This window comes from Triturus cristatus, chromosome 1_2 (assembly GCF_964204655.1).
Source record: "Triturus cristatus chromosome 1_2, aTriCri1.1, whole genome shotgun sequence".
In the NCBI taxonomy this organism is placed as follows: Eukaryota; Metazoa; Chordata; class Amphibia; order Caudata; family Salamandridae; genus Triturus; species Triturus cristatus.
In genome coordinates, this window is record NC_140580.1 from 718,780,119 (window position 1) to 718,802,905 (window position 22,787).

Consider the following 22,787-nt stretch of genomic DNA (forward strand, 5'->3'; position numbering starts at 1 on the left):
AGGTGATCCTCCCAGGTCTGACTATAAATGACGATGTCGTCAAGATAGGCTGCAGCGTATGTAGTGTGGGGTTTTAGGATGGTGTCTATCAATCTTTGGAAAGTGGCCGGTGCCCCATGTAGGCCAAAGGGTAGGACCTTAAATTGATACAGACCGGAGGGGGTAGCAAAGGCGTTTTTTTCTCGTGACTGAGGGGACAATGGTATTTGCCAATAACCTTTTGTAAGGTCTAATGTGGACATGTAACGGGCCTTTCCGAGTCGCTCTATTAATTCATCGATCCGGGGCATGGGATAGGTGTCAAACTTAGTTAAGGCGTTCACTTGTCGAAAGTCTATACAGAAACGAAGACTTCCGTCTGGTTTCGGTACGATGACAATCGGTGAACACCAGTCACTCGGAGAGGGTTCGATGATTCCTGCGTTTAACATGTCCACTACCTCTTTTTCTACGGCTTCTCTACGGGCTGCCGGGATTCGATATGGTTTTTGTCTCACTATCTGTTTCTCCAAGGATACAATCTCATGTTGAACTATAGAAGTTAAACCTGGTTTTGAGGAGAATAGACCAGGGTAGCCGTTGGTTAGACTCTCTAACTGATTCCTTTGAGGATCTGTCAGGTCCTTTCCCTTTGGCGCAGGGTCGGGTACCTGGTCTGGTTTGGTGGGGAGAGCTATGTCAACCGGTTTGTCCGAGCAGACCAGATAGGCCGGTTGAGTGGGTGTTCCTTCTTCCCACTTCTTTAGCAGATTGACGTGATATATCTGCCTACCACGGGCGCGGTGTGGCAGTTTTACGCTGTATGTCACAGGAGATACTTTGTGATCTATCTCGTAAGGACCCTGCCATTTCATCAGGAGCTTATCCTCAGTAGAGGGAAGCAGTAATAGCACCTTGTCCCCGGGTTTGAACTCTCGTAGCCTGCTTTGCCTGTCATAGTATTTCTTTTGTGCTTCCTGTGCCTGCTTCAGATTGTCATGTACGATACCCCATATATGAAACAGGGATGCCCTAAGGTCTGTGGCGTACTTTAGTAATGGCTTCCCCTCCTCATCCTCCTCCTCCCACTGCTCGGCTGCCATGTCAAGGAGGGTCCTAGGTTTCCTCCCAAAAAGGATTTCAAAGGGTGAATACCCTGTGGACGCTTGTTCGCGGGAGCGTAGGGCCGAGAGAACGAGAGGTAGCTGGCGGTCCCAATCCCTCCCTGTTTCAGAGATGACCTTGCGAAGGAGGTGTTTGATAGTTTTGTTATACCTCTCCACAAGGCCATCGGTTTGGGGGTGGTATACTGACGTGCGTAGTCTTTTGATCCCCAGGATATGACAGATTTGGGACATCAGACGGGACATGAAGGGGGTGCCCTGGTCGGTGAGGATTTCGGAAGGGAACCCCACCCGGGAAAACAACGCAATCATGGCTTGGGCAACCGCCTGGGTGGTCATGGTGGATAAGGGAAACGCCTCAGGGTACCTGCTGGCGTAGTCTACTATCACCAGGATGTATCGATGTCCCCGGGCTGATGGAGATAAGGGGCCTACTAGGTCCATGCCCACTCTCTTAAAAGGGACATCTATGATCGGTAAAGGATGCAATGGGGCTTTCGCAGGCGCTTCTGGGCAAGTATATTGACATCGAACACACGCAGCGCAATGTCTAGCTACATCCCTGTACACCCCAGGCCAAAAAAAACGTTCCAGCAGGTATTTTAAGGTTTTCTCTCTACCACAGTGACCCCCTCCCATCTTATTGTGGGCGAGTAATAGGACGTGCTCGCGGTAAGATACAGGGACGAGCAATTGCGTTTTCGTCAGGGATCCCTCCTTCACCCCTCGATACAATAGCCCACGCTTTATGAAAAAGTAAGGTCCTACCTGTCCGGGTGTTGGGTCTTGTGCTTGGGCCCAAGCGTACTTGAGCGTGCTATCTTCTCTTTGGGCCCTTCGGTAGCTGCACGGCTGTGCTGGGCTGGCATCTGTGAGGGAGAGAGGGAAGGCGTGACGTGACAAGCCCGTGTGTGCTCCCTCTTCCCCTCCCTTTTTTCCCTTTTGCTTTTCTTGTCCCTACGTTGTGGAGTCTCCAACTCTTCCTCTCTGTACGGGGCTTCCTGTAACCATGCCTGTGTTTGCGTCTTTAGGCCCTCCATGTATTGGTGAAATTTAGGATGGTCCGTCCCTATGATAACCGCCTCTGGTAAGGAGGGAATAATACCGACATTCCGTATATGAGGGTCGTTATCAATGTCTAGAAGAACCTTTGCCACTGGATAGGTTTTGGTGTCCCCGTGTACGCATGTCACCCTGACTTGTTCGGTTGCTTGTATTTGGGGTTTATAGACCAGTGAGCTGTCTACCACTGTCACATGACACCCTGTGTCAAGTAATGCTTGTTTCTTTTTGCCGTTGATGACAATCTCCTTTTTATATTTGATGGGGTCGGTGTTAGCCACAAACACCCTACCGCGACTATAACCCACCTCTATAGGTTCGGGCACAGGGGTACGGTGGGGACATTGTCGGGCGATATGCCCCCATTCTGCACAGTTATAACACTGTGGGCCTTGACCACCGGGTCCGACCGTATGGGTTGGTCGGGGAACAAACAGGGGGCTTGTGGGAGGCCTGCTATCGGAGCGACTAGTTCCCTTCTGGGGCGTAGGCACCTGTGGGCGGATTATGTTGGAAGGGTTCTGGTAGCGGGCTGTGCTAGCTTTAAAGTCAGGGGCCCTATGGAAGGCACATGCAAGATCTACTGCTGTAGTAGAGGTGAGCATCGGGTGTTGCTTGATCCAGGACCTGGTACTCGGGGGTAATGCATCTAAGAATTGCTCCAGGTAGATTTTCTCTACCACCTCTTCCGGGGTTGAAGTGTGGGGAGTTAACCACCTATGTCCCAAGTCCTTTATCCGAAAATACAAAGCACGGGGGTTTTCACCAACAGACCATTTCTCTCTCCGGAATTTAAGTCGATAATGTTCCTGGTCACAACCCATCCGTTCGAGTATAGCCTTCTTTACGTCGGCATAGGGGGTTGTACCGTTAGGATTGGCAGATTGGTATGCGGCCTGTAGTTCTCCAGAGAGAAGGGGGGCTATGTACTGGCCCCATCTTTCCGGAGGCCAAGCCGCTGTCGTAGCCACCCTCTCGAAATTCAAAAAGAAATAATCGGGATCTTCTCCTGTTTGATATTTTTGCAGCACCGTTCCTGGAACGTGTGGACGGACCTGGGTATTAACAATCGCGTCGGTTAGCCGTAAAATGGCAGTATCCTGGACCTGTTGGTTTGTGGTGATGAGGGTGGCCTGGTCCTTTAGAGCACCTTGTAGGGCTTCCCTCTCAACTCGGGCGGCTTGAATCTGTTGCTCCAATACCAGTTGCAGGTGTCTTTGGCCCTCGGCCAACTGGGACACGACATTCTCCATGGGCACGGGTTGTGTCATGAGGCGACACGGATTGTTTCCCACTAGCGAAGAAAAAGGGGAAAATCCCACTTCTGACACCACTTGTGCTGGCCCGGTGGGCCGTTCGGCCGGGCCCTGGGGATTAGCTTGAAGGAAGTGATTGGTGTGTCGGAAACACGACAGAAACAGTTAGAGGCTGGTGAAAGAAGGGCTGCTTCTTTCGTTTTATTTTGGATGCCTTTCTCAGGGGCTGAGTAAAGTACATAGGTGATGTAACAAAGGTGGAAAAGGCAGAACACCAGGATGTACTCGTCCCTTGTGGGCCGGAAGCGTCTTCCCTTGTGACGTCCGTCGGTTGTTTTCTGGCTCGCTTCTCTGGGATCTGGACCTCAGGGACATGAAAACAACAAAGGCACGAGGTTACTGACGTGCTCCTATACTAACAAGTGTTTGTGCCACCGTCACCAGGGGTTGTGGTTTTTACGTGCGTTTTAGAGTGGTTTGTAAGGGGAGCTGGTCGGAGTGGGACGGGTGCTGTTGGGTCAAGAGAAGGTCAGTGACCCAGGCTTTGCTACCAACCCTCTTAAGCCCCCTGTTCACAGCCCCATGCAGCTTTTCCCAGCCCACCACCACAGTGAACCCCGAGCGGTCACTTGCCTTGAGCCACGACCCAGGGACTGGGCCGCGGCGCTGGGACCTAGAGCGTTCTTAAGTGTCTCTGCCCTCTCGGACCCTCCGATCTTCGGATCTGCCGCCTTCCTCTCTCTCGTGTCACCGCTGGGCTCCGTTCTGCTGGGCTCCTCACCGCCGGGCTCCTCACCGCTGGACTCCGTTCTGCTGGGCTCCTCACCGCCGGGCTCCGTTCCACTGGGCTCCTCACCGCTGCTCCCGGGGTCGTCTGCTTCTCTACACTCGCCTTTCTCCGTCTCGCTGGCTGTCTCTTCCGGTCGGCAGACGAGACACTCTTCCTTCCCTGCCTCTTTTCTTTCCTGGACTCCTCCTGTTCCCGCCTCGTTGCACCAATCCCCTGTCCGCGATGTGGGTGATGTCGGGAGGTGTGTCCGGAGTGTCTGGGCCACTAGACCGCTCCGTGCTTCCGGAGGAGAGCCGCCATCCCCCTCGCCTGAGCTCCGGGGTCCTGACTCGTCGGAGCCTTCACAGGGACTCTTTGTTCAGTCCTAGAAGGAGGCAAAAAGACATGTAGAACAGGTTTTATGTATTAGAGTCTAGCACTGATGTTCCGTATTTCTAATAATGCGTGCACCCAATGATTTCTATCAATGTGTATTTTTGCTCCATTAAAGGCGAACATCTTCAACCCTTTTGGGGTTGTTCGTTTAGGTGAGCAAATGTAATAATTGTTCATGTTTTCCATACTAGGATGAATCTTGAGTTGGGGGACCTTTATTATCAAAGCCGCCTCTATGCGCATTATGGACATCTTATGCTGTGTAGATCTCAATTTATTTCGAAATAAGGAGTTTAAGTCTAGGTAGATGTAAACCTAGACATTGCTTTGAAAGTGAACATTAATGGTAAAAGAATCTGTTACTACAATGTTACCTACATTGTTTTTAAGGGAGAGAAGTAGTAAAACATTTTCAATTAGTGATCCTTTAGAAACTGGTAGAAAACGGTCTTGTAAGGCTTCTGTAGCGTAACTTAGTTTCTTCATAGGTCTGGGCAGACGCGCAGTATTTTATTTTCCTTTCATTAGAGAGGAGAAGCGATACAAATTGGAGATTGGAGGGTTATAAATAGATAAAGGAGTGAAAGGGGTTTCAAAATTACTCCCCCCTATTGTGGTGATGTTTAGAGAGTGAAAGAAAAGTGATCAATTTAACATTCTCAAAAAATCCCAAGCTACGTTGCATTTCGTATGCAACAGTTTAGTAATTTTCGGTCTGTTTAAGCTAGAGAGATTTGTTTTTTGGTTTGTATTTTCATTTTCTGCACTCCTCTAAGCATAATACAGTTGTTGATTTTAAATCATCGGTAAAGGTGACGCTCACAAATAGGATCTTGTTGTAAGTTACTAATGTACTTGTTTAAAGAAAGGGATACTCAACAAACTGTTGATATTGGGAGCAAGGAAGTCACTAAGTAGCACACCTTGCCAGCTAAAAATTGGTTTTATACAATACATCTATTAGAACGAGCTACCAATTCTATTAGAACGAGCTACCAATTCAAGCTGATTCATAACCATGCATTTACCACCACAACCTGGTAAGTTACAAGGTTTGTTAAAATGCTTTCCATTTTCAATGCATAAGTGGTAATGGGTAAAGTAGTTAGGACAGGGTGGTTAATAGGTTTGTAAGGGATTGGGGTTTAGGATTCCGTGAACAGTAGTTGTAAGCGGGAGCAAGGGGTTATTAGGGTTCAAGGAAGGGTAGCGTTGAGGGGAAGTAAAGAGTTTTTAGGATTCAGAGTATGGTAGAGGTAAGGAGTAGTGAGGGTTTTTCAGGGTTCAGAGAAGGGTTTCCAATTTAATTTGTCACTTTTTCCTACTTTAACCACTGAACGTCAACATTTGGCAACCACCGTTTTACTCTTTGATATGCAGAAACATTTCAAGTGGCAGAGAAGGCTACTTCGTTACTTTATTGATATGTGTTTTATTATTCTGCTAAGAGCGCTCCACGTAAAATAACCCATGCCACTCTTCAATAGAAACCTGTCAAAGAATAGCAAAGGGAGATAACGCTGGGGGCTGCCAAGACTTGAGTTTCAGATGCTAACGTGGAAATAAGTAACAAGCCACATTGAAAAGAATAAAATGATTTGTTTAATTGTGTACTATGGGCCATTTCATCTCCTGAAATCATGCTGAGTGGAGTTTCCCCTCAGTGCTATGTAGGGGAGAGGATGTAGCCTTGCGGCTTCAGCAGTCGACCTCGACAATGGGGAACCGGGTTCGAGTCTCAGTAGGGACTCTCAACATCCTGTGATTCTGGGCAGATCACTTAATCTTCCCGTACCTTACAAAAAGGAATGTGTCTATCTGTTAAGAAACTGGTGCTCATGTGAAGTGCTCTGACACCTAATCTCTCCGGGTCGAGTTCGGGGTATATATAACTCTTAAAAAAAAAAAAAAAAAAAATTAAAAAAAAAATACATGTTTTTACGAAAGAACAAAACTCTGAGGGCGCTATTCTAGAGAAAATAGCTATTTTAATAGAAGCTGGAGTATGAAGTGTTGGCACTAAAGTTTGTACACACTGAGCTTTGCTAGATGCTGGGCGCTAAAAGCTTGGTTGATATGGGCATACGGTTTCTTTTTGTGGAGTGCTGCTTTCTTCATTCATGTGATTAGTCTCTCATTGTTGCTAGTATTTGGTGATACTTGCAGTTCTTTTTTTTTTTTTTTATTATATAGCTCAAACTCAACCCAAAGGTACTGGAGTGCTTTGCATGAGCACCATTCCATTACGCGAGGATGCATTAATTTTTTGTAGGCACGGGGAGATTGTGAGTTGCCCCGAATCTCCGCATGTCAGGAAAACGCAGAGACTGGAACTTGGTTCCTCCGCTCCAAAGTCATCGGCTCCGGCCGTTTAAAAGAAAAAAAAAATCAATGCATATATAGAGCGCATGGCTACCTCAACAGAGTTGTCCCAGCGCTAGAATGCAGATTTGCAGTGAGGGGTAACAAGCAGGTCAATCTAATGCAAGTTGAAAAGCCAGGTTTTTAATGCCTTTCTAATGGCCTGTTCTGACTCCATCATGCGGAGGTGAAGGGGCATAGCATTCCAGAGTTGTGCGGTTTTCACAACTCCTAATATCCTGGCCTTAAGGAAGCGAGGAACCCTGAGCAGATGCAGGTGCTTCGATCTCAGGTCCTGGTCTTGATGGTATATTTGCATTCACTGCATCAGATAACCTGGGCCCTGATCTCTGGTGACTCTGTAGGCCAAAGTGAGCGCCTTAAACTCTATCCTCCTACCAACAGGAAGCCAATGGAGTTGCCACAAATGTGGGGAAATATGATGGCGAAGCGGCACTTTCCTAATTAGTCTGGAAGCGGCGGTTTGAATTATCTGCAGCCTGCAGACCAGATAGACTGGCTGCCCCAGATAAAGACTGTTAGAATAGTCCAGCTGGGAGGTCATCAGAGCACGGACCATATTCTTCCTGCAGTCCTCCGGTAGGAATTGTAAGAATTTTCTCAATGCTCTTAACTTCCATGGTGCACCTGAGTCTTGAGAGAGGTTGTTGTCAAATTTAAACCCCAAATTTCTGGCCGAATCCACTGGGTTAGATGGTGGGTTCAGTTCCTATGGCCACCACAGATTAGAGGGTGTTGGTGCTGCCTGACTGAAGAAGACGACCACTGTTTCCTTGCCATTAAGCTTTAGGCAATTCTCATTCATTCAGGCATTGCTTAAAGTTGAGAAAGGCCGCCTCAGCGTGTACATTGAAAGAAAACACCAGCTGAGTATCGTCGGCATAGGAGACTACTCTCACACCCCATGTCTCAACCAGGGTCGCCAGAGGGGCAAGGTATATATTGAATAGTAGCGTGCTCCACGCTGAATCCTAAGGCACCCCGCAAACAAGGTGTTTCTGTGAGGACACGTAAGGGCGTAGAAACACCTGTTATGAGTGATTCTCCAGGAACGACTGGAGTCAGGAAAGAGCAGTACCCCGCACTACCACCTGTCTCAATCTCTCCAACAGAATCAGGTGGGCCACAGTGTCGAACGCTGCGGACAGGTCAAGCAACACCAGCATAGCTGAGGCACCCTGATCCACAGATTCACGAAGTTTTAGAGACTTCAAGAAGTGCGATCTTCATTCTGTATCCAGCTCTAAAACCTGATTGCAAGTCATGTAAGTAGTTGTAAGATTCAAGGAATTCAGCCAGTTGCTTCTGGACTGCCTTCTGCAGAATTTTCGCTGGAACTGGCAGTAGGGAGATGGGTCTAAAATTCTTCTGCTCCGCTACATCCGCATCCGGTTTCTTAAGTAGAGGCAGTAAGAATGCTTGTTTCCAGGCAACTGAGTAGATACCAGTTTTCAGGGAGGAGTTCCAGATCTGGTTCAGAGGTGGATTAAGCCAAGGGGCCACTAGTCTGAAGAACTGAGCCTGGCAAGAATCTCCCGGAGAGCCCGACTTACACCTGTACAACTCCCTGAGTGACACCTCGGGAAGCAACGGGGAGAATTCAGACCATGTGCTGGGAGAGTCTGGAGTTAGACTTTGCATGTGAGAGGTGGGGCACTTCCATAAAGGAAAGGCCGAGTAGATAATTTGCATCTTTTCCTCAAAGTTGTCTGACAGGCTAGTGCAGAGGGTAGGAGAGGGTGCTACTGTACTGTCCAGAGCAGTAGGATTTGTAAAGTTTTGGACAAGCTTAAACATTTCTTTAAATGAGTTGTCAGTTTGTTTGATATGGTTGGAGAAAAATTCCCTCCTAGTACTGCGCTTAAGCCTATGGAATTTTTTTAATGCCTCTTAGCCACTGGATCATATGACTTTCTCCAGGAACGTTCTAAATTCTTGCAGAGACTTTTCTTTGTTCGTAGTTCCATGGAGAACCATGGGGCTGAGGGTTTCCTCCTTGAAGACGTCACCGGCATAAGTGGGGTGACACTGTCTAAGGCGGAGGTAATCCAGCGATTGAAGCGGAATGCATCATTGTTGGCATCACCCGTCAGCTGAGCAGGGCCGGACTGGGAACCAAAACAGGCCCTGGCAAAGTGCTCGGTTCCCCCCCCCCCCCCCCCCCCCCCCGCCCCATAGCTTCTGAGGTGTCAATCCTCCAGTTTCTCCTCCTGTCAGAAATTGCCCGGGAGTTAAACCGCTTGGATTCTAGTGAGAAGCTGAACAGTACCAAAAAATGATCCAACCAGGTCAGGCGTACAGGTGCCTCCACTTTAAGGTTGGGGTTGTTAGAAAAAATAAGGTCAAGCATATGGCCCGCCGTGTGAGTAGGGGCGGTCACTAATTGCGTAAGATTTAAACCCTCTAGAGTTACTACCAACAGTGATGCCTGGGAACAACATTCATCATCCGCATGGACGTTGAAGTCGCCAAGCACAGTTAGATCGGCGTACTTCAGAGATAGTTGAGCGACTAGGTCACAGAGCTCTAATAGGTGGCTGAAGGGGTCGCCGTTACAGTGTGTTATGCGGCCTATTGCAATTTGACTGCAGAACCAAGGCATTAATTGACTTTATGGGAAGACTCGCAATTACAAGTCACATTGCAAGTCACCGTGAAGTTCCGTGTCTTTATAATCTAACTTTGCCTTGAGTCGCATTTCTCTATAGGGTCACAGTACTGCTCAGTGAATTGAAATGTTCTTGTAATTTACAGCAGGCAGTACTTTACTCCAGATGTATTATTTCTTTAATATAACCATGAGCAGGGGGTGAGATTACTTTTCTCTAGGTAATGTACATATAGGATATAGCATCCCAACTGTACACAGTCAGGATACTGTAAGTCACAGGAGTTTGGTTGTAGCCCATGATTTATGTAGTCCTGCCTGAGACTGACCTACAGAGGGTACCGCTATTAAACTCAGCCGTGTGTTTCATTTCTTCTTACGGTTTACTTGTAAAGACTATTCGAATCCAGGCTCTTTGCTGACGATGTTTGGAAAGAACTAGGCATGTCAATTGCTTAATTTGTAAAAAAACAAAAAAAAAGTCCCTTGGTCTCCTCAGGAGGCCATTGCAGCTTACACCGCACTGCCGCTGCCAATAATAGTAAAAACAAAACTACTAACCATCACATGTGTGACAATTCTGACAATTCCATATCCCAAAGCTATAAGAATGGCTGTGGCAGCAGCCTGCAGGTAACAGTCATTTTTATTGTATATTGAATTAATAATTAACTGCTGTTGTGGTCCTCTCTAAACTAGTCAGACAGCACCACCTTGTGGTTAATAGCACCACTGCTATCTATAAGGTGACGGCTATCTAATAACAGGACGGCTAGCTCTTTCTGTGATGTTTTCGAAAGCAGCGCCCCCCAACACGAGTCCTTCAGAGCAACATTCCAATGTCAACAGTGCAATGCCGTGGTGCTTGCTGCCATCTGAGCAATTATTTTCAGCTTCAAATGCATTTACCACTATCTATAAAAGTAAAGTAAGCCAAGCATTCTGCCGTCATCGTCCGGCCGGTCAATGCAGTATTGCTAGGGGGAGAGTATAGGACGACCTGTGTGCTGGTTCCTTGATGATAGCAACAGTGGTGTTTGCTGCTCGTCAGAATAATAAATTGCAGGCAGATTAGCAATTTTTGTGTTTAGGTCTTTCTTGCTTTAGCTGTTTGCTGTTGGAAACCTATTGTAAATGCAATGGATAGTCTGTTTTTACTGAGTCCTCGCTTACGATTGGACGGCTTTCTTTTATGTCTTGATATGACGGCTTTCCTCCTGGAACGTAGCTGCTTTCAGTGGCGTAAACAACAAGCATTGAAAATGCAATAGGCCTCGCCTTTGATTAAGTTAAAGCCATTTGCTTTGCTTATGGTATTGTATAGGCGAGACCTATTGCATTTTTAATGCTTGTTATACTATGCTGGCTCATCACCATATACTGTGTATAGCGCCTAGTGTCCCCTTGCTCTTTTTATACTATACTGACTCGTCCCCATATACTGTGAATAGCGCTTTCTTGCTTTCTGACTAGATTCTCCCTGCAAAAGTTTCCACACATACATACATACATACACACTAGCCTAACTTCCTTCTATCGCACACCTCTTCCTCTATGTCACCAAATATTCCGCAGTCATGTACACACCAAGGTCTAGTGCCCTCCTTCGCGTCGCCCCAGGCACTAGAACCTAGCGCTCCAATCATAAGAGATGACTCAGTGAGCTTCTTTTGAAGTTAAGATGACAGAACCTAACCTTGTGCTTTCCAAACAGAACCAGGGCGTCTCTTCTGGTGTATCAGCTATTAGAACCATGGCTGACACGTGTTTTGCTCAAGCTTATAATAAGCTTTGGAGCTTTTTCAAGGCTATGGGTGAGGCATCCTCTCTGCATCTGCAGGAGGGTTTAGACAAAGGTTGGGAAGAGGCCCAAGCGAGTCAAATGGAAATCGGAGAGAATGTTTTAATTCTGAAGAAACCTTTATTCTGATGTGATGCAGCCAGGGCCTAATTCTATGGATTTCTGTAGCCCTAGTTACAAATTTGAGGGTTCAAAACGCCTATGGTTCGAAACTGAGCACACAGTAATTGACTCAGGTTTGGGCAATATACCCCTATTGCACACCATATGTCCTAAATAAGTAATGGACTCAGACTTTGGATAAAATAGTAAGATGCAGGTCAACACTATGTCAAACCGTCGGAGCTGTGTGAGGCAATAATCGCACTGTACAAGATGGGACCTCTAAAGTGAGATGCCTACCAGGGTTGCATTCCCAGATTCGAGCCCCTTGGCGGGTCAAGTCGGCAGGCTCTAAACAGCGCAACACCTCCCGCACCAACTCCGGGTCTGCGATGAAGCGGCGGAAGCCTTTACTGGCCTGTGTCCGCTCCTGCAGGTACTCCAGGTCAGGCACTTTCTCATTTCCACCGCGCCCCAGCCCCTGCTGAACCCCAGCGGAGGGGTAGGGTCGATATACGAGGAAGGTGGCGCAAGAACAGCGGAGGCAGGAGCAGTCGTCCGCTCTGGAGCGTGCACATGATAGAGGCGGCCCTCGCGCACAGCCCTGCAGGGTGTATATTTCCACCCGTGCCGACACTGGTCAGGACCCCACACAACACTCTGGTGCCATTGCACATGTGTGACCTTCTACATGGTGCAGGGACGCGGAGGGTGGCGCAGGCCGTCAAACCAAAGCGCACATGGGCTTTTACTTCCGCTTCCGGAACAAACAAAGCACTAGAGCGCTAATTCTCAGCTTACGTTGTGCTAGCATCAAGCGAAAGGTGCAGATAAACCACATTTACAATGATTTCCCTTCGCTATGACACTGTCTGAATTTGTAAATGGCTCGGATTTTACATGTCCTAGCTATCTGCAGCAGCATTTGAGGCCATAGAAACAGAATACATTCCCCAAAACGCCACTATCTCTCGGACAGTAAACGTGCTTGAACCGTTTGGTGTTTTTACTGTATTTTAATCCACAGACGCTCTTAGTGTAAAGAACCCAAATCAAGAATATATTGAATTTTCCCCTGACAGTCCGTTATTGGTGCTTTTGCGACTTTTCCTGCAAGTACAGAAATTACGGCAACATGGGAGGAGGAGCCATTGTGCTCTGTGCTGTGCCAGGAGTGTGAATGCCTTTCGATGGACAACACAAACAAGGAGACGGAGAGGGCGGAGCGAGTGAGTGGCCGGGACGTGCATTACCTGCAAGCAAGAACGGCGTGAATGCCACGCATGAAAGGTTTTCTTGTCTTTATGGGGCCATGTGTTTGAAACACATGGCCCCATATAGATAAGAAAACCTTTTACCACAGATGTAAAGGAACCGAGCCAGTCCAACTGGGACGGCTCTAAAAGTGAAAAGTGTACGTCACTAGATGCTCTTTTCCAATGGCTGGCCACCGTTTAGCATAAACGGTGACGCTAGCCAATGGAAAAGAGGGGGCGGGGCTTAAAGCCCACTAGAGAAATCTCCTCAAATCATTAAATCTCGCCAGCGAGACTGCGCATGTCTGCGCTGTCTTATGCCAGGCAAGACCTAAAGTATGGGGGCCCTCTGCAGAATGTAGAGGGCCCCTTCCTTAGCCTCCCATATCTCACTGACATTCATTTTGTCTTGGGGTAAAAGGGCCTCTTGAAGGGTTGAGGCCCCCTTGCACTGCTCTAAAGGAGCCTGCGTTATGTCCCTGGCTGCTTTAGCACTCTTTGGGCTGAATACGTTGTGTCCTCACACTGCTGACATGAGGGAACTTCATTTTCATTTTTTTGTTGCCAATGTGAACAAACCAATAGCTTTGGCAAAGCTAATCGCCTTTTGAAAGCTAGACCCTTAGCTTTGCCAGTGCTTCCTCAATTGCAAGCACATTCTGAAGTCCTACGTACGGGCCCTCCCAGAAACGTCAAGCCTTTGCAACAGCTACTAGCAATAGCCCTCAGATCTAAATGAAACCCGAGAGTGTTATCCTCTGGCCAAATGAAAAGAATAACATTGTACCCAGGGTGGCCTTTGCGCCGCGGCCTGACTCCCCCAGTTCCACAGCAAAAGCCTTGGTGCAACAAGTGTATTTCTTGACAGCGGGGATAGGGGGTGGAAATGTCCAGAGTTGCGCATAACGACCTCTTGGAAATGAGAAGTTGGTATTAATCATACTGTCATTTTTGAAATTTCAACCTATTTTGTACATTCAGTTTTTTCCCTAGGTTCAGAGTGAGGAAGAACACAAAAGCGACCGCAAGATCGAAATACGTCCAAACGCGTAAGTAGAACGCTTGTTGTTTTTAACTAGATCTAATCTGTTCTCTAGCATATTCTTGCTTCACAAAGATCCTTCTTTCTCAAAAGGCTTCTAGCGAGCCCAGAGTTTATCAGTTTTGTGCTGAACTGATCACCAGCTCCTCCACCTTGTTCATGTCTCTCACCAGGGAACAGGTGAAAAGGCATGTTCTACTGCTGTCTTGACTAATTTGGTGAAAGGACGCATTTTCTTTTGGCGACGGAAATGCATAACCTTTGAAAATAGCAGGCTGGGATGTGCTAGTGTCCTGCATAAATACAAACAATAACATATTGAAATCAGTATGTGCAATTTAAAATACTCCTCCATCCACATGTATTCTCTACAAAACAGTTCGGCATAAGGCAATTATGTTTACAGTGCCACATTAAATATGATCTGGACATCTACATACAGTATAGTGTAAAAGGGGCTCTACGTTTTATTGGTGTCTCTTTCTGACGTTCTCTTCATTACCATTTCCTATTAAATTTTTTCCATTTTATTCAGATTTATACACTTTTTTTATTTTTTTTTTAGTATTTGTTCCTGAAGAACAAAAATGAAATTGAAGCTAGGTCTTTTTTAGGTTGAGCCTGGGCAATGCATGCGCAGCTCTGTGAGGCATGCTGTATTCCGGTAGGGACTTGAAGCTCCACTCCTGCCCATATTTCTATTTGGCTTGTGTCATTGTCCACTGTAAACTGTCGCTGTTCATTGGTACATAGGCTTAGTAGTCCCTCCTTAGTACCGCCTTCTCTCATTTTGTAACCTCCCATGGCAACACCCCCCAACACCCCCTGTTACATGTGTTGTTACTCGGTAGGCTTTAATTATGGCGTCCGAGCACTATTTTCTCCAATAGCTTTGTCCTGCCTGCTGTTGCCGGCAGGCCACGCTCTCTCCTAACGCTTTAAAAAAAAATGGTAACGCTCGGGCGCCGAACTCATTTGCAATGTAATAGATCTGCATATACGAGACTTTAAGCTATTGGCAATGTAAATGATATTGCCTTTTATTTATAGTTATTTATATGCTTTAAAAACAACACATAAATAAAAGGCATTGTCATTTACAATGCCAGTAGCTCAAACTCTCGTAAATGCGAGATCTATTGTATTGCAAATGCTTGTTTTACATCTGTTTTCGCGGGTTGCACTGTAGGCTGGTATCAGCCCTTTTGGGCAGGCTACAGCCTTTGAGACACCCACTTCTTTCAGTCTTTAAGCCTTTCTTCTATTTCTGACCCTTTTTATGAATAAATGCAGAAAGAAAATCACTGTTTTTCTCTCTTCCGTAATTTATTTGTAATTAAAGAAAACACACCATTTAGTTGTTAGTATAGTTTGGAAAATATTATCTACCCACACTGCTATCTTCGTCAGACTCCCCAATCCTCACCACGTAGCAAAGCTTTTTTTTTAATCTAGAATCTGGCTTCTCCAGTGAATAACTTGTGAGCTACTGTTAGCTCTCCAGACCAGCTACCTGCAAGTACCAATCCTGTGTCCATCCCAGTGGTTAATTTGTAAAAGTAAAATAAGTGCTGGGGCTCTCGTCAGGAGGCAGCTGCACCAGCCCATTTCTCCTGTTGGCACCGCCTAAAACAGAACCATGAAAGTGGGGAGAGGATGTGGCGTTATGGCCAGAGCTTCCGACTTCAGAGCTGGGGAACCAGGTTTGAGTCTTGGCGTTGGCTCAACATATTATGATTCTGGGAAAATCCCTTCAATCTCCCTGTAAACAAGTGTCCTTAACTGGTGCTCATGTAATGCGCCATGATTAAGTGCCGATGCTGAGCACTGGAAACCACTGGCTCAAATTAAGCACTGGCCCATCCCATTCTACTAAGAAGCTTTTTCTTGGTTGAATTCGTGTATGTATGCCAACATTGTGCATTCAAGCCAGAATGAGTGTATTTTCAGAACTCGAGAGCTGATATTTAGAGAAAAGTGGCTGGATTTTCAAAATATATTTAAAGTTGATTTTTGAGTGACAAATCATGTGGAGAGACGCATTACTATTATATTTACTTTCGTGCCAGGGGCATTGCACCTGTGGTTGGTTGAATTTCCCAGGTAGAGCCATTCACCATTGACATGGCTTTTTTTAAGTTACAGCTGGCAACCTGTCTGATGCACTGAGGTGATCACTGCTAATAATTTTACACACAGTGGTCACCTCATGTAATCATGTCTAATGTGGTCACTGTCACAACACTAACAATATTGGTAGCACACAATGATTTTCATTGAACACAAGAAGCTTTTATTATACAAAAGTTTGGAGACTCCTTATCTAGATGTATTGAAGCTGTAACTGGCCCACAGCCAATGGGAGTTAGGCTCTTTTTATCTGGACAGCACTTCATGATTTTGAAGTCTGGCTCGCACAAAAGTTCTGAAAAAAACATTGAAAAAACGGGAGCACCAAAACAAAAAAAGCATGTATGAGAGAAGGAATTGGATGTTTGATGATTCAGTGTACTTTTGTGATGTAAAATAAACCCATTCCAATGGAAACTTTGCATAGGATGTCAAATGATAATCGAAATGGCAATAGCATGAGTGAAGATTGTAGGAGACACTACATTTCTGAGTAGGTAGGAGCGACAGAACATGGCCAGCCTTGGTAAAATTCGAGCTAGGAGTCTGGCTTAGTTCCTAGAGCCAGAGCACAAGATGAACAAATGTCATGGAAAAAAATGGTAGACTTTAGAAAAAATATATATATTTTTCAACATTTCTCAGTGTCTCAATTAAATAAACATAATTATATTACAGAATTAAGTGATATTTATTTAAATTATTTATTAACATTTTATTGAGCATTTTCAATAAGAAAGCATTACAGAAATGGGGTAAGAAATGAGTATGAGCAGTAAAAAAAACAGAGTGGTGTTTCGCATGATACACGAGAAGCCAATAACAAACAGTTGTTGACCAAGTACGTAACCGTGTGAAGGCGTTCATTTTGAATCTGCGATATTCATTGGTCAGTAGAGCCACCCTGGTTAGCTTCCGTACGGACCGTACCTTTGGTGGTGTACTTACCTTGCACCTATTTTCGTCTATGATTGTCTCATTAAATACATGGTGTGCACTTCAGAAGCTGAATGAGCATACATTTTCAAATACACAGAAATATCTTTCTCCCCCATGTGAGTCTCCTCTGCAAATTGGAACATGTATTTCCAACAGCAGCAGCTACCTGCCAGTTGGTTACACAGTATTTTACTGAACTTCACCCAACAGGGTTTAATGAATAACTAGAATGCTGACTTTATAAAATCATGACCAATATTAGGCACACATGAAGGCCGTGGTGCCCGAATAGGAGTTATTGAATTTAAAGCCTTGCCTGTGGAGTGGGATGAAGTTAATGAACAAGGAGGTGTTAACGCACATACGAAACCAACTGATTAAAAATCAATGAGGGCAAACCTGTCTTTTTGGTCAATTATGCAGTGACATCTGAAAGTGGTGATGCGTAAAAGGTGGGATAAGTGCCCAGTGGCGAGCGAGCGTGGTGAGTGAGCCTGAATGTGATGAAAGTAGCTGGAGGAGGGGGGGGGGGGTAATGGGGGTTCAACCTAGGACAGGACATGTTTTAAAAAAGAGTGAGCAAATGGAGCATTTTCAAGCAAATATGAGAAAGCAAGAATGTTAATAAATCTATTGTGAAATCGTAGTTATGACATCAATAAAGAGATTTCAGATGATAATGACAGGTAGCTGCTTATTCAGTATAACCAGAGAACTTCTAACAGACTTTGAGATAATAATGCAGTGAGCACCTTAGTTTTCTTTATTTATGGATATACCTTTACAAATGAAATCTACTGAGGGGATACAAGTTTATTTATTTAAAAGTTTATATAGCGCGACAGCTACCCCCATCGGGGGTGTCCCGGCGCTCTGGCAGACGGCAGTAGAAGGGCCAGCAAATGTCTAAAGGCTGGAGAAAAAACAGGTCTTCAAAGCACGTCGAAAAACTTCTTCTGATTCAATCGCACGAAGAGAGAGAGAGAGAGAGGAAAGCCATTCCACACTTTGTCAGTAATCCCTGCAAAGGCTGTCCCACCCATTGTAGAATGTTGGAAGCGGGGGGGGGGGGGGGGGGGGGGGGAGGGGGAGGTCGTCAGAAGCCTGAAGGTGATTAGATCTCAGGTCCCGACTATGTTGGGAGTGTTTAAGGCGAGCTTGAAGATAGGCAGGGCCACGTCCTTGGAAAGCTCGGAAGGTCAGTATGAGAGCCTTAAACTGGAAGCGCCTGATCACTGGTAGCCAATGGAGCTTCCTAAGATGGGGGGTGATCGAATGGCGATGAGGGATTTTACATATCATCCTGGCCGCCGCGTTTTGGATGATCTGCGGCGTCTGGTCAGGAAGGCATTTGCTCCAAGATAGAGACTATTAACATAGTCAACATGGGAGGTTAACCTAGTCAACATGGGAGGTAATCAAGGCATGTACAATGGTTTTACGTGACTCCAGGGGGAGGAAATGCAGAAATGTGCGAAGCATGTGAAGTTTACCAAAACAGGAAGAGGATACTTGACTAATTGGAGATTTACAGGACAAGTTTCTGTCAAATCGAAAGCCGAGGGTCCTTGCTGAGTCCACAGGCTTGGGAAGGGGTTACAGTTCAGAGGGCCACCACAGTAATGAGGGGGGAGGGCAGGTTTGATTAAAAAAAGAGAACCTCTGTTTTATCCGAGTTGAGCTTCAGGGTGTTAAGTGACATCCAAGAAGAGATACTACACAGGCATTGTCTGAAATTAGTGAATGCAGCTTCCGGGTGGTCTTCAAATGAAAACACGAATTGTGTCATCGGCATACAAGATTACTCTCACCCCATGAGATTCAACCAGCGCCGCTAGAGGGGAAAGGTAGACGTTAACAAGCATTTGCAATGCAATAGGTCTCGCATTTATGCAAGTTTAAGCTATTGGTATTGTAAATGGCATTGTGTTTAATTTATGTTTCAAAAACCACAACATAAATAAAAGGCATTGTGATTTACAATGCCAATAGCTCAAACTAGGGTAATTGCGAGACCTTTTGCATTGCAAATGCTTGTTTCCGTTTCAAATTATGCCAGCAGTAGCATAATACACAAAGATATTTCTTTCACGAAGGAAGGGTGCAGGACCAGGGACACCTAGTAACAGCCTGTGGTATGGCACCCTTTTCTTTCTGAAAATAATTTCTTTGTTTATGCTAATCCTGGCATACTTTGAAATGAAATAAAAATTAGCATTTGCAATGTCAATAGCTGGTTTCCATTTCAAAGTATGCCACCAGTACGCAAAGAAATGTCTTTCACGAAGGAAAGGGTGCAGGACCAGGGACACCTAGGGACAGCCTGTGGTACTGCACCCTTTTCTTCGTGAAAATAATTTCTTTGTTTATGCTAATACTGGCATACTTTGAAATGAAATAAAAATTTGCATTTGCAATGTAAATAGCTGGCTATTTTGAATAATACAAGAGGTTTTGCACTGTAAATCCTCTGAGCAGCCTCCTGTGTGGCTTCAGCAGTGAATATGTAATTGCGGCAGGAAGCAAAGAACAAACCTGCAGTTTGCCCAATATAAGTTAAAAGGTAGGACAAAGTGAAATGAAACCCGCATCCACGAGGTAAGAATCTAAGGCAGGCTGAATGGAAGTGAAGTATCTTCTGATACAAAGAAACAGTAGGCTGCAAAGACAAGCGGCCGGAACGAGGGAGAGTAGGCACCCCTCCCCCCAACCAGATGGCACACTGCAGGCAATTAAGTGCGAGCAGAAGCGGAAGAAAACTGTAGTTAGGCGCCGCTGCCTCGGGACTACACGGAAGTGACAATAGGGCCAACAGCCAACAGAAATCAAGAAAACAACAGCAATGCTAAACTTAAACCAATCACGAGGGGCAGGAGAAATTACACGGAGGTGAAGCCAATATATAAATTACTTTAAGTCTCGCTGAGACCACGCATGCAACGCATGCGCTGCCACACGCGAGACCTAAAACAGAGAGGGGTAAGTGCCGAGCCCTGGGGAACCCCGCAACTCAGTGGTTCCTCATCAGAGATAAAAAGGGTGGAGTGATACTTGTTGGGTCCGACAGCTAAGGTAAGACCGAGTCAAGGACAGCGGAATGCCCTGGATCCCAAGGTTGGCAAGTCTCTCAAGAAGGATGGAATGAGAGACCGTATCCAATGCTGCGGACAGGTCCAAAAGCACCAGCATGGCTGCTTTGCCTGCATCCACAAATTGCCGGATGGTCTGCGTAACCTCTAGCAGGGCGGTCTCGGTACTATAACTGGATCTGAACCGGGACTGGGAATCGTGGAAGTGATGTTGAGATTCCAGATAGCTAGAAAGTTGTTCCTGGACACATTTTTCCAGGATTTTGGCTGGAGCTGGAAGGGGGGAGATGGGGCTATAGTTTTTATAGACCACAGGGTCTGCATCATTGTTTATCAAGATAGGCACTAGAAGAGCCTGTTTCCAATTAGTAAGAAAAATACCAGTGGACAGAGAGGAGTTCCAGATCGTATTTAACGGAGGATTAATGAGAGGAGCCAAAATGCTCAGGAGCTGGGCAGGGATCCTGAGGGGAACCAGATTTACAAGCTTGTAATTTCTGAAGTGAAGAATCAGAAGAGATGGGAAGGAAATAGGTCATGGCATCACAGTTAGTCACTATGTTATCAGGGACATGGGAGTGGGGGGGTGGAGTGAACGTCTAGTAAATATCTCAAATTTAACATGGAAAAACTCAGATAACCCATTACATAGGTCTTGAGAGTGGGAAACTGCACTCGAGATAGCAGAAGGTTTAATAAAATCGTTAACAATTTTAAAAAGGGTTTTTGGTGAGTTACTAGCCATGTGAAGTTTATTCCTAAAGTACTCTCTCATTGAGGAGCGCATAACTTCATGGAAAGTTTTTAGAATGGCTTTGTAGACTGATTTAGCCAAGAGATCATACGATGATCTCCAGCTGCGCTGTAGTTTCTTGTAGCGTTTTTTCTTCGCACGCAGCTCTGGGGTAAATCATGGAGCTGAAGGTTTATGTCTTAAAGATTTGAGTTTAAGGGGGGCAACCGTGTCTAAGGCAGAGGAAAGGCAGTAGTTAAAGTTATGTGAATCAGACACATGGTCTCCAGACAACTGCAGAGGGGTGAGAGAGAGCGCAGGGGCCATGGAAGCATTTGTAATTTTATACCATTTCCTTCTATAGTCCAAGTTGACTAGGGGACTGGAGAGGTCGTGCTATGTTGGAAGGGATAAGGAAATGGGCAGGCCAGGTGAGAGGTAAAGGGGAGGTGGTAGTAATATAGGGGTTATTGGTGAAAAGTAAGTCTAACGTATGTCCGGTCCGATGTGTAGGGCCAGTAACCAGCAGAGTCAAATTAAGACCCACCAAAGTCTCTGTAAGCTGACGAGCTTTGGTACAGTGTATGTCATCTGTGTGCAAGTTAAAGCCTCCAAGAATTAGAAAATGGGTATGCTTAAGCGATAAGTCTAATTCTAAAATGTGATGGGGAGGAGAGTTAGGGGTCTATAGATTAAAATACCGCCCACCACAATGTTTGGTGCCGTCAAAATGTTGAAATACAAGGCTTCTAAGGGTCCAATATTAAGTTTCCTGAATGGTATTTCCCAACTAGAGCGGAGGACCACTGCGACTCCACCTCCCACTCTATTGCCAGCCCTGTTCACCCCTGCAAACTGCCATTAGGAATGGCTAAGGTACTGTCGGGAGAGGAGTAGTCCCTGACCCATGTTTCGATCAGGAACATTAATTCCAAGGACTGTATCGCCAGGGAAAGCCATATGTCATTAGAGTGGTGGGGAAGGGATCTACAATTAAGTAGACATGCTTTAATGACAGGGGACTGCGTGGCATTCCCATTTGAGCTGTTAGGGGAAGTAGGTTGTGACGAGAGGGGTAGCGGGGGATCAGTAGGAAAAATAAAAGTACAGGATTTGCACTTGAAGTGGGAGAGGGGCCCGGAGAGGTCAGGGATGACCGATGGCTTACAGCTCCTATCCCGGAAGTTGAGAAGTTGAACTCTGGAGCACTGTATGGGACGTTCGAGGGGTCCAGAGGCAGCATGGCTGGCGCAGGCTGCGGAACGGATGCAGACGGGCTTGCCGTTGGTGCGCTGGTGGCGCGCCCACTGCATGTCGGGAGTGACCTGTAAATTAAATAGACCAAGGGTAGCGAACGCTAGAACGCTAACCGTTTAACTCTACCCCTGACGTAGGCCGGAAGGGGAGCCTCACTACCACCAGCACCCTCCACAACAATCGGGCAAGCCCGTGGTGGACCAGGGAGTGGGGCAAAAGGCACCTAATAGTCGCGGGAAGACTTAAGGGAGTGATACAGGTAAAGACAGTGTAACAACAGAATATTTGTAAAAGCTATGAGCGAGGTGGTTAAAGAGAAATAAAGCGTAGCAGCAAAAATCACACCAGCATCACAGCGTAGAGGCACCTTAGTTAAAAAGGATATTGCAATTCTCATCGATACAAACTGATCATTAAAAGCGAGTTGCCAGAGAGCAAGTACCTTGCTTCTGCGCACGTCCGCTGCACGTCGGGAATGACATGTAGATTAAATAGACTAAGGGTAGCGAACGCTAAGTGTTTAACTCTACCCCGTCGTAGGCCGGAAGAGGAGCCTCACTACCACCAGCACCCTCCACAACAATCTGGCCAGCCCGTGGTGGACCGGGGAGCGGGGCAGAAGGTGCCGAATGGTCGCAGGAAGACTTCAGGGAGTGATACAGGTAAAGACCTTGGGGCCGATTCACAGAACTAATCCGAGATAAAATCCTAAACTTACTACTTTTGGTATTCACAGAAGGCATTTAGTAGCAGTAAAGTTAGGACTCTTAACTTTACTACTACTAAACTGAGATAAAATCCTAACTTCACTACTTTTGGTATTAACAGAAGGCTTTTAGTAGTGATAAAGTTAGGAGCCCTA

General features: G+C 46.0%; 1 protein-coding gene across 8 annotated transcripts in view; it reads left to right on the top strand.

The window, feature by feature from the left end:
* LOC146867898 (rho guanine nucleotide exchange factor 19-like) overlaps positions 1-22,787 on the top strand; it is a 212,394-nt gene that overhangs the window by 91,075 nt on the left and 98,532 nt on the right. For all 8 annotated transcript variants that reach the window (XM_085608604.1, XM_085608606.1, XM_085608608.1 and 5 more), the window contains one exon: positions 13,717-13,784. In XM_085608604.1, the coding sequence (XP_085464730.1) occupies positions 13,717-13,784 (68 nt within the window). The remainder of the gene's footprint in view (positions 1-13,716; positions 13,785-22,787) is intronic.